General features: G+C 33.6%; 1 protein-coding gene across 1 annotated transcript; it reads left to right on the top strand.

Moving 5' to 3' along the window:
• The first annotated feature begins 7,361 nt into the window (after nt 1–7,361).
• On the top strand, nt 7,362–11,946 carry LOC139521327 (G-protein coupled receptor 157-like). Its single transcript, XM_071314805.1, has 4 exons — nt 7,362–8,126; nt 9,217–9,416; nt 10,195–10,383; nt 11,535–11,946. The coding sequence occupies exons 1-4, from the start codon at nt 7,520–7,522 to the stop codon at nt 11,736–11,738; spliced, it is 1,200 nt and encodes a 399-aa protein (XP_071170906.1). The 5' UTR covers nt 7,362–7,519; the 3' UTR covers nt 11,739–11,946.
• Nucleotides 11,947–12,916: the final 970 nt, after the last annotated feature.

Here is a 12,916-nt window from a genome sequence, read left to right as displayed (position 1 = left end):
AAAAAGTTCCTATTTATTTTATTTTTAAACTCTTTTTATTTGTCTAAAAGTACAAAGTGAAATTTGAAAGAGATGAAAAAAATAGCAGTATTAACATTATTTTTCATTATACCCCCGCTTTAAAAAATGGGGGGGTATACTGTTTTACCTCTGTCTGTCAGTCCGTCCGTCAGTCCGTCCGTCCCATGAAACTTTCGTCACATTTTTCTCAGGAACTACACATCCACCCTTTCTGTAATTTGATATCAACATTTATATATGTCAGCCATACCGTGTGATGCGTTTTCAGATTCATCACTTGACAACTTCCTGTTTACCGAACACTTGTCTGATTTTACACATGATAGCCAAGTTGAAAATTTTCGTCACATTTTTCTCAGGAACTACAATACAAGGATTTCTGAAATTTGGTTTCAGGATTTATATAAGTCAGCTATACCGTGTGATGCGTTTTCAGATTCATCACTCGACAACTTCCTGTTTACCGAACACTTGTATGATTTTACACATGATAGCCAAGTTGAAAATTTTCGTCACATTTTTCTCAGGAACTACAAAACAAGCATTTCTGAAATTTGGTTTCAGGATTTATATAAGTCAGCTATACCGTGTGATGCTTTTCAGATTCATCACTCGAAACTTCCTGTTTACCGAACACTTGTATGATTTTACACATGATAACCAAGTTAAAAATTTTCGTCACATTTTTCTCAGGAACAAAAATACAAGGATTTCTGAAATTTGGTTTCAGGATTTTTATAAGTCAGCTATACTGTGTGATGCGTTTTCAGATTCATCACTCGACAACTTCCTGTTTACCGAACACTTGTATGATTTTACACATGATAGCCAAGTTGAAAATTTTCGTCACATTTTTCTCAGGAACTACAAAACAAGCATTTCTGAAATTTGGTTTCAGGATTTATATAAGTCAGCTATACCGTGTGATGCGTTTTCAGATTCATCACTCGAAACTTCCTGTTTACCGAACACTTGTATGATTTTACACATGATAACCAAGTTAAAAATTTTCGTCACATTTTTCTCAGGAACAAAAATACAAGGATTTCTGAAATTTGGTTTCAGGATTTTTATAAGTCAGCTATACTGTGTGATGCGTTTTCAGATTCATCACTCGACAACTTCCTGTTTACCGAACACTTGCATATTTTTACACTATTAATATTATCCACTTGCGGCGGGGGTATCATCAGTGAGCAGTAGCTCGCAGTTTCACTTGTTTTTTCTGTTTTATCTTTATGATGCATAATTATCTTTATATTTCTGGGTTTTTTTGGTTTTTTTTGGATGAAATTTTCTCATTGGTATACTTTCATAATTTTCTTATCTCGACATTAATAAAAATTACATTTATATTTTAATAACCAAAATCTGTTCATTTAGACCATAACTGGACTTGAAACAAGGTGCGGCTGGTTTATTTAAACTAATTTTCCCAAAATAATAATATCTATTTCTTAATTTTCCATTGCATATTTCATAGTATCATAATTTCAAGAACTTGGAAAAAGTTCTACAAGACTTAGACTTTGCATATGATTTTTGTTCTAAGTATTTCAATGAGAACAGCTGATTTATTATTTGCTATATTTAGTCAGAATTCCATAGTAAGACAGATTATTGTAATAGGTTCAGTGATAACTGCATTTCATTTTGCTATTTGTGTTATTAATACTATATAGAATCAAGTGATATTTATTTGTTGTTATTTACAATATTTTATCATTAAATTTATATCAAGAAAGTTAGTCTTTATTTTTTTGTACATTCTGTATCTTTATCATAATGGATACATTTAAAGTTCTTGTATATGAGTTTCAGGATTTTAATCAAAGTCTTTTGGTCTGACTTTGAACACACAATCATATTTGATTTATGTCAAACCTTTTGGTGTTGTGATGGAAAATTTAATTGAATTTACTTTATTTTCTGTTTGTTTGAATGGTTGGTATTTGCATGATAACCATGAAAAAAATAATGTTTTTCCCATACAAAAAACTCCTGAATTCCAACAAAAAAAAAAAATCAATCCTGAATTCTAGAAGTCTGAATTGTCAATTACTGAATCCCAATAAGTGTAAATCCCAAATACCCACAAAAATACATGCCAAATCACTGCATCATCAAAAAATTCTTTTGTCCTTCTTGTTCAAACAGGATTTTATTTTCTATAAAGTTGGACCAAGTGAAATTCATGTATATACATTGATTTTATAGTGTATTGTATTTTTGTCCATCTGATGAGTTAAGCCTTTTCCAACTGATTTTTATAATTCGTTCTTATGTTGTACTGTTATACCACTGTCCCAGGTTAGGGGGAGGGTTTGGATCCCGCTTACATGTTTAACCCCGCCACATTATGTATGTATGTGCCTGTACCAAGTCAGGAGCCTATAATTCAGTGGTTGTCGTTTGTTTTTGTGTTACATATTTGTTTTTCGTTCATTTTTAGCTCACCTGGCCCAAAGGGCCAAGTGAGCTTTTGTCATCACTTGGCGTCCGTCGTCGTTAACTTTTACAAAATCTTCTCCTCTGAAACTACTGGGCCAAATTTAACCAAACTTGGTTACAATCATCATTGGGATATCTAGTTTAAAAAATGTGTCCGGTGACCTGGCCAACCAACCAAGATGGCCGCCATGGCTAAAAATAGAACATAGGGGTAAAACGTAGATTTTGGCTTATAACTCTGAAACCAAAGCATTTAAGGGCACATCTGACGGAGGTTAATTTGTTTATCAAGTCAATATCTAATTGCTATGAAATTTTCAGATGAATTGGACAATTGGTTGTTGGGTTGCTGCCCTTGAATTGGTAATTTTAAGGAAATTTTGCCGTTTTTGGTTATTATCTTGAATATTATTATAGATAGAGATAAACTATTTACAGCAATAATGTTCAGCAAAGTAAGATCTACAAATAAGTCGAAGTCGACATGACCAAAATGGTCAGTTGACCGCTTAAGGAGTTATTGCTTTTTATGGTAATTTTTTACCAATTTTTCGTAAATTTTGGTAATCTTTTCAAAAATCTTCTCCTCTGAAACTACTGGGTCAAATTTAACCAAATTAATCCACAATTATTATTAGGGTATCTTGTTTAAAAAATGTGTGCGGTGACCCAGCCAACCAATCAAGATTGCCACCATGGTTAAAAATAGAACATAGGAGTAAAATGTCGATTTTGGCTTATAACTCTGAAACCAAAGCATTTAAGGGCACATCTGAAGGGGTGAATTTGTTTATCAAGTCAATATCTAATTGTTATGAAATTTTCAGATGAATTAGACAACTGATTGTTGGGTTGCTGCCCCTTAATTGGTAATTTTTAAAGAAATTTTCGGTTTTTGGTTATTATCTTGAATACTATTATAGATAGATGCAAACTGTAAACAGCAATAATGTTCAGCAAAGTAAGATCTAATAATAAGTCAACATGACCACAATGGTCAGTTGACCCCTTAAGGAGTTTTTGCCCTTTATAGTCAATTTTTAACAATTTTCATTAATTTGGTAAATTTTTGTAAATTTTTACAAAATGTTTTTGTCTGTATCGAAAGGGCCAAGTCTATATAGAGAAAATTGTAAGTAGCAAGAATGTTCAGTTAAAGTAAGATCTACAAACACAACACCATCACCAAAAACATAATTTTGTCATGAATCCAGCTGTGTCCTTTGTTTAATTTGTACACAGACCAAGGTGAGCGACACAGGCTCTTTAGAGCCTCTAGTTTTATATAAATAAGGCCGTAAGTTTTCTCGTTTAAATTGATTAACATTGTCATTTAGGGGCCTTTTATAGCTAGCTATGTGGTATGGGCTTTGCTCATTGTTGAAGGCCATACGGTTACCTATAATTGTTAATTTCTGTGTCGTGTTGGTCTCTTGTGGAGAGTTGTCTCATTGGCAATCATACCACATCTTCTTTTTTTATATTTATAAAACCGCAAACAAATTTGTGTTTGAATAATGCTATTATGTAGTCAATGTTGTCGTTGTTATTCGAAGACACATTTGGTTTCCATACAATAACTTTAGTTAAAATGAATGGATCTCTATGAGATTTTACCCGAAGTTTAATATCACAAAAGGAAGGTTGGGATTGATGTTAGAGGTTATGGTACCAATCTTTCATGAATAAGGGGCAAGAAAGAAGCATTTTTCTAGTTTCAAGACAATAACTTGTGTTCAACTTATGGATTTCTCTGAAATTGTACTACAAGGTTCCATGTAGTATAGGTCGATAATATATTGGAGTGCACTGTTCCTTGTGCGTGTAGTTGAGGTCGATAATCTATGACAATTCACTTGTTCTTATTCATGTAGTTTTGATCAATAATATACTGCAGTGTTCTAGTACGAACATCTACTGCAGTGTATTATCTGTTTTCATGTAGTTTCGGTAGATAATCTACTGTTGTGTAATGTTCCTTGTTCATGTACTTTCAATCGATAATTTACAGCAGTGTACTATTTCTTATTAATAAAGTTTGGATCGAAAACCTACTTCAGTGTTCTAGTCCTTGTTCATGTAGTGTTGGTTGATAATATATTGCAGTGAACTATTTCTCATTCATGTAGTTTGGGTCAATAATCTTCTGCAGTGTCCTAGTCTGTTGGTGTAGTTAGGTAGATAAATAACTGCAGTGATCTAGTCCTTATTCAATTAGTTTTGGTGATGATATACTGCAGTGTACTAGTCCTCATTCATGTAGTTATGGTCGATAATTTACTGCAAGGAATATTCCTTATTTATATAGTTTGGATCGATAAGTAAAATATCACTTGTTTGTTTAGTTCGATAATCTGCCACAGAGCACCAGTTTGGGTCGATAATCAACTGCAGTGTACTAGTCCTTGTTCTTGCAGATTTGGTCGATGATCTTTTGCGTCTTGTTCCTTGTTCATGTAGTTTGGTTGATAATCTACTATTGTGTACTGTTCCTTGTTCATGTAGTTTATGTTGATTATCTACAGCAGTGAACTGTCTCTTGTGCATGTAGTGCATGTCGATAATATACTGAAGTGTACTAGTCCTTGTTCATGTAGTTTAGGTAGACAATCTTCTACTGTGTTCTAGTTCTTGTTCTTACAGATTTTGTCGATTATCTATTGACTTTTTCTTGTGTGTTGTCCCTTGATCATGTAGGTTTGGTCGATAATCTACTGTTGTGTACTGTTCCTTATTCATGAAGTTTATGTCGATAATCTATTTCAGTGTACTTGTCCTTGTTCATGTAGTTTAGGTCTACAGCGCTGTAGTCTTTTTTCATATAGTTTAGGTCGATATTTTACTGTAGTGTAATATTCCTTATTCATATTTGAGCTTGTCCATGTATTTAAGGTTGATGATCTACTATAGTACTAAGTATTCTGCTCCTCGTTCGTGTATGTCGATATTCTGCCACAGTGTACTATTTACTATTCGTGTAGTTTAGGTCGATAATCTACTGCAATGTACTATTCTAATCTGCAGCCATTAAAATAGTTTATGTCAATATTAAAATGTCCCAGTTAACTGTATTCACATATAAGTTATCAGACCACCGAGGTGACCTGCGAAGACTGCGGCCGGTCATATAATCCGAAATATACATAAAGATAGCTAAAACTATTTAATGAACACGTACAATTGGATTTGTGCATGTCTGTTTGATTTCATATTACAGGTTTGAAAATGTGTTCAACAGTCAACCAAAGAGTTTATCATTGTTTCACTTTCAATGATTGAAAAAAATGAATGTATTTTATAATTTTTTGTACATCTCGTAGCTAATGTCTCTTTAAATAAGTATATGATTGAGACTTTTATCCGTAATTGTTAATGCAAAATCATGGACATCAATATTGATTGTCAGTTTAAGCAAGGAGGTTATATGAGAATCTATAACTCATATATAACCTCCTTGGTTTGAGTAAACAATGACAAAAAAACACACTTTCATTTGCCAGAGTAAGTTCTCAATTGGCGAGGATAAAACTATTAATTAAAAGAGGTAGGGTCTCTAGATTGTTACAGAACTATAAATAGTAATAAGATTGTTATAAGATATACAAGATTTTCAGACTAAGGCGTGTAATAAAAAGAAGGGAATTGTCCTATCACATCAAACAAACTTTTTTACACCTGAACAAAAGCGACGTTCTTTTTCCAGTTTAAGATTTAAGTGATCTTAAGTGACTGCACAAAAACTGAAAATAAATATGATTTACAATACAGATTGTTATGATATGAGCCTGCAGTTTAGTGGTTACAGTTGCTTACCGTTTTATTTTTGTTTGTTGCATGTATTTACATAAATCAGGTTTTCGATCTGTTTCTCGTTCTAATTTGTTTATATACTGTCATGTCGCGGCCATTCAGGGAGCTACCATTTAATTTTTAGAGGGGGGGGGGGCTAGCTTACCCCTTCCCCTAAAAATCAAATGGTAAGCGGCTCTTATAGCTTGTTTGCGTACACCCATGTTATGTTGGTGTCTGCTAGGCCATGGTTAGTTGATGTCCATTCGGCCATCATGCAAAGTCTTGATTGAGAAACACTTTTTTTGTTGGCATATATCTTTCCGATTTGTCTGAATATAACTGATTGATGATACGAGCTATGCTGTTCGATTATATGTTTAATGGTCTGCAAATGGAAGCGTCGATCGATATTATATCTAATTGATACAGATTGATATACTCAGATAACGGTGATTTGAATTTGGAGAGTTTTGCTTACTTATTCTTTCCTTAAAATATGAAACTATCATCTTAAAAAAACATAGACATCAGGAACCGAGATAGTGTCGTGGATATCTGCGAATAACTTGTAACGTTAATTCATGTGGATTTGTTGCACTGGTTTAACATTTTAAATTCATTGGGGTTATTCAAGAGTCAAAAATCTATAAAAATAAAATTTAGTGATGAGAGGCTTGAATTTTATGATCGTCAATGTTGAACTTATATATGAATTATATAACTAAAAAATATGTCATTCTTTGCTTCGAAGACAAACCAAAAAACCTTCCATTCTATTTTCTTTATTAATGCTACCAATATAGTGTTCTATATATGTACTGACTCCTACTATCTGAAATCCATTTTTTTTTGTTATTAAAAAGATAAAAACAGCTTTGTGTCGAGTTTTTTTCTGAGTTAAGATAACGCAACTTAAGGATTGAGAAGTTGAAGACAATACTTAGACACGATTTGCTAATTGTGTTGCATATCAATACCATAGGGTACATTCGGTTGTTTTCAGGTAGCGAACATGGGTGAATAGATGCACGTGGGTTTATTTATTTTGTTTAAACCAAACAGCAATGTATTGACGGGATTGGAGTATCTGGTATCTAGGTTTTATAGATAGTTTCCATGGAACAATAGGTATGGAAATAGTGGAAGTGCGCTTCAGTACGGAATCATAGATAAGTTATTGCGGTCAAAAACTTTAAAAACAAACGCAAACGGATACAAAATGATGGTGCACTAATATCAACAAAATAAATGGTTTATGGATTTTACTGAAAGGTACAAATACCGATCTTGTATAGCAAAAGAATCTCAATATGTTATAAGAGAGAAGCTGAAGGATACAAAAAAGTCTGTTTTATTCACAACGCAAGTATTTTTACATGAATTCATCACTACTACAAGCATGGTCCTAAATAGTAACGAGACTGTGGCTTTAGTTTCTTCTTCTGTAAATGGCACAAGTATTTCTTCTGATGGACTTGATTGGCCATACATAATACTGACCGCTATAGTATCATCGCTGTCAATATTTGGAGGACTTGGTATAACATTTATTTACGTGCTGTATAAAGATCTACGTACACCTGGCAGACGACTACTAGTGTATCTATCATTGATGGACGCGCTGACGGCTTTCGGAAATATTCTTGGGGTAATATGGCTGATACATCGTGACAGTCCAGTCATTCACAAAAGTATGGCCTACTGTAAGATACAAAGTGGAATGACTATATATTCTAGTATCAGTTCATTTTCTTGGACAGTCGTCATGGGTTTATGCTTGGTCTTTAGTATTGTGAGGTCGTCACCGTCATTTGCGTCCAAATACATGAAACTGTTTCACATCATAAGCTGGCTTTTGCCGGGTAAGTACTAAAAAATCTTCTCAACAAATTTATTTTAGTTTATATCCAAAACTGTACACTGTTGTAATTTTGTTCCATGTAAGAAATATCTTAGAAATGGCCTTGAACGAAATTGTCGTTATTAAAATTAAGCAAATTACAGAGATTTATAGTAAAGTTACACAGAGATTTATAGTGTAAAGTTAATATAGTAAAGTTAATGCAAAAAAAAAATAAAAAAAAAATACAGTCACAAGTTAAGTAAGGTTAAAGTTATTCTTAAGATAAAATTGAGAACGGAAATGGGGAATATGTCGAAGAGACAACAACCCTTTTAACGAGAAGATAACAATTAAAGGCCACTAATGGGTCTTCAACGCAGCGAGAAAATCCCACACCCGGAGGTGGGCCTCAGCTGGCCCATCAAGAAAAATGTGTACTAATTCAGTGAAAATGGACGTCATATTAAACTGCAAAACATATAAATGAAGTAAAAATTAAAAAAAAAAAACATACAAGACTAAAAAGATCAAAAAAGGCCACGGGCTCCTGACTTGGGACAGGCGCAAAGATGTGGCGGCGCTAAACATGTTATGTGATATGTTAACCCTTCCCCTATACCTCTAGCCAATGTAAAACAAAGAAACTCACGGCAATATGTTGATAAAAAAAGAACAGGATAGAATACTAACAAAACTAGTTTAATAAAGTCACGTTCCGATGAGCACGTCCAAATCATGTATCTCGTTGGTGGTTGTCTCCGTCGCATCGAGTTTTTTGTATGTAAATGTTCACTTTAGCTGACTGAGAATTAATGCCAGTGTGGTTGGATGTCTTTTTACCATGTGTATACTATGTGCGAAAGAGAGTCTGTCTTACAATGCAGACACTTGTCACAAGTTGTGAAGGCCGCGTGCTAACTAACCTTTATTTATGTTTCTATTTAATTTGTTGGTTTTTTTTTTGCGCTGATAGAAATACTACGCTGACATTCAGCCAACATCCTGTTCTTTACATAATCTTATTTCTTAGCAACAATTATTGATTGCATGCGTGTTACATAGTTGGACAGAATCAAAAACATAATGCACGTGTCTCTTATGAATTGCAGCAACAATTACGATCATCGCTCTGTCAACCAACGTGTTAGGATATGACACAACACTTGACCAACCAAGCTGGTGTTGGATTGACCCACGAGTACCACATGCTTTATTTTGGCAATTTTTCACCGGGAAATTTTGGGAGATATGTACATATATTGCTACTATTGTACTGTATTCAATGGTAAAAGTCTTCTTGTGGAGAAAGGCAAGTCAGATATTAGTACTTAGTGTTTCGATCCGTACTCATTAGTATCGATTAATCGAAAATGATTGGAGTGAAAATGTTTCATCTTTGTAGTTTCACACAGAGGATGTGAGCAAAATTATTAAAAGTAAATTAAATCATAAAACAATACCATCAACGCACTGACCATGTAATAAGGAGTTCTGATATGATTGCCAAATGAGACAACTCTCCAGTGATTGCTTCTGTTTAATCAACTCTTATAGACATAGGCCGAATTATAACTTGACTTATTGATAGACACCTGTCTATTAATGAAGAATGTATATGTTCTCTCTATATGCATTTTAGTTAAGTATTTTGTTGGTGTGTTGCTGTCTTCTTAGCGTTTATCCCACATATCCGTTTATAATAAAATGGAAGTTGAATGAAAGAAACGGACCCCCTAACATCGGCAAATTTCGTAGAAACATTCAGTGGCGGATTTAGGGGGGGGGGGGGCAGGGGGCCCGGGCCCCCCCCTTTTTGGGAAAAAATTTGGTTGCTTATATAGCGAATCACTGAAGCGTGACTGGAGCGGGCCCCCTCTTAGGTCAGTCAGTGGGCCCCCACTTATGAAAATTTCTGGATCCGCCACTGACATTTATGACCTGTAATTTTCGTAGGAAAATTGTAATAATTACTATATAACAAAATGGTCTTTAGATTCTATATGACCTGTATAATTTATAGCATTAACTCCTACACTCCTTTATTAATCAGTATGTAGAATAAATGTGCACTTTACCATATTTTACAGTCGAAAACTACATTGACCAAAGCAAAGAAAACTAGGAAAGCAGCACTACAGGAAGCCAACTTAAAATTGACCTTTGTACCTGTCGTCTTCATAGTATTTAGATTTTGGGGTACTCTAAGATTTCTGCTGGGATTTTTTGCTCACGATTATGCCAGTTCTGGAGATTCCAGATGGATTGCCATACTACAAGTAGGCCTTATACATGATATTTTGTTTGTTGAATGAATAAGGTTTTATTGAAAGTTCTATATCTGAATATATAACATACATGAAATTCTAATCAAAAATGGTTTTTAGACGGAAATAAAATATGTTGCGTATGCAGTTAATTCTAAAGCACACATTTAAGTATTACGTAAACGGGATGTTGCTTGGAGGCATCAAAATTAATGAAATATGAGCAGCTTTAAATTAACATATACAAACAGTTATTGCAATGCAACACATAATAATTGGTATAAAGGTAATTCGAACGCACACATTACAGTATTAAATGAAGAGGGCGTTGGTTGGAAGAATAAAAAATATACAATGAAATATAAGCAAGTTAACACTATACTTTACATTTATATTAATTTTGCTCTCATGGCAAACATTATAATTCCGTGTGAACTTATTTTTGGACTTGAATAATCCCTTATAAGTATTATAAGTTCCATTTTAATAATTCAAATCATTCTACATCTGATGAACAAATGTGTAGCAGTAATCAAAATTTTCATCTAAATTTTTTCAAGAAGTTCAATGTAACACTTACAAAATTCGATTTCGTTCAAACTTTTATCTAAAAAGGTTTATCAAACTGATCCCAATTTTTTTTTTAATAAGAACGTTTACAATGTTATTGTTGGGAAAATGAAATGCTTGTCCTTCATATCTACGCAATATCAAAATTGAGCTGCGTCGGATGGAAATCGACATTATGCAAGAATATCAATACATCTGTTAACTCATTTCGGGTTGAACAAATCTCTATACAAAGTCTGTAACTTTTTGAAAGTTGAGGCAATATAAGAACCAAAAAAAAAAACCAGACCAATATTCAACTTTTATTTCGGTTTTGAATGTTCCAATATCAATAAACGTTTTAGCAATGTGCATGTATACGTGCACTTGCATAATGGCGATCTCTATCCAACATAGCTAAAATTACACTGCACCTTCACATTTTAAATATTACAGCTACCACAATGTCATGGCGATTTACTTCACTTGTATCCTAAATGCATGATTAATGTTCAATCCATTGATCTTCGGTAATTTTTTCCCATATCTTTTCCCGCACTTTACCAATAATAAACAAGAACATATTGAAAACTACTATTATATTTATTCAACAGGGAATTGGAGACAGTATTCAAGGTTTTGCCAACTTTGTGTTTTACGTTTGTCTAACAGAACAAGTAAGAACGAGAATATTTTCAACAATTCAATGTAAAAAGTCCGAAACTGCACATACTATGTTCTCGGAGACTGGTCCTTCGCATTCCAGGGTTGGAACCGTCCAAACAGAGAACTGTAATAATTCAATAAGACCACAATAAAGTGCAGTAAATGGAGAGTAAACAAGGCAACTATAGTTATCGTTTCCATCAATTAGATCTTATTTGTCCGCTGTGTGGATTGTTAGGAGGTGAAAAGTAATAAGCTAAATGCACCGTACAACATAACTGGAATGAATATTGCTAGTACAAAATGTAGTAGAAAACTCCATTCTAGGATGATAGTGGTGTATGACAAATAATATTCTACTTGGCATGTCAACTGCTCTAGAATCCTGTTGACATTATAATACAACATCACAGCACCTGAAAAACAAAGTGCTGATTTGTGTATGTAAATAAGAGTAGCAAAGTAGTTTTTTAAGCGTTCTTTCTCAAGAATATTGTCCTATACATGTTTTTTTTTATAAAGGTATGCAAAATAGCTGAAAATAAAATTCATCGAATTTGAAAAATTATGCTTCAAAATCATTCTGGACATTCGTGGGCGTATCTGCTGGGAAAAAAATCTTTAGAAACAAAATACATCAAACGTAAAACATCATGTCTTTGGTCCACCAAGCCGAAGTCTCTAGTCGGATTTCTAATATTTGTGTCTATCTTAGCATTTTTGTTAACTGAATCCAGTTAGTATAATTTGGTTCCATGTTCTTACCTAATGAAGAAGACATGGTCCTCACCACCAAAACAAAATACCAAAATGTTCCTGGACCAACTTTGTACGACTCATTTACACAACCACCAAGTTGCAAACTCTGACTTTCCAGTTGATAATTGAACAGGGAAGACAAACACCGAAAGAACCCTGTCCGTGATTAAGTAAATGTTGGTTAGTATGTCTGATCTACACGACGAATAATTGTACGCTGCTACAAATACAAATACATGAAATTAATAGTTTTAAATAAACATTAAATGAAACAATGATGACTCTACTTGTAATTATAATTAAACGTAATGTATGATGTAGGCAAATCATTCAGTATAGATGGATGCGAGGATACAGTATGGGTATAACGGATGTGGTTTCTAAGGTTCACCACTAAGGAGGAGTTACATAAGCAAGTAGTATAAATAATCGACGAAAAAATCCATAACAGTTTTTTTACAAGTGTGGATAGTATGTTGAATGTTTGACAATGTTTTCTGACAAAAAGTGTTTTTTCCCAATAGGGTTCTATGTTGAACTGTTGTTAATATTACTAGTATGCTGATCACAT

Source organism: Mytilus edulis, chromosome 4 (assembly GCF_963676685.1).
Source record: "Mytilus edulis chromosome 4, xbMytEdul2.2, whole genome shotgun sequence".
NCBI classification, from domain to species: Eukaryota; Metazoa; Mollusca; class Bivalvia; order Mytilida; family Mytilidae; genus Mytilus; species Mytilus edulis.
Note: the sequence above shows the minus strand (reverse complement) of the source record. Positions and strands in the feature narration are given on the sequence as shown.

What these genes read in the sequence shown, in the direction of transcription:
- LOC139521327 (XM_071314805.1), top strand. Translation starts at nt 7,520, where the DNA reads ATGGATTTTACTGAAAGGTACAAATACCGATCTTGTATAGCAAAAGAA. An exon ending in CATAAGCTGGCTTTTGCCGG is followed by an intron (nt 8,127 to 9,216) that starts GTAAGTACTAAA and finishes TATGAATTGCAG; the next exon opens with CAACAATTACGATCATCGCT. An exon ending in AAGTCTTCTTGTGGAGAAAG is followed by an intron (nt 9,417 to 10,194) that starts GCAAGTCAGATA and finishes CATATTTTACAG; the next exon opens with TCGAAAACTACATTGACCAA.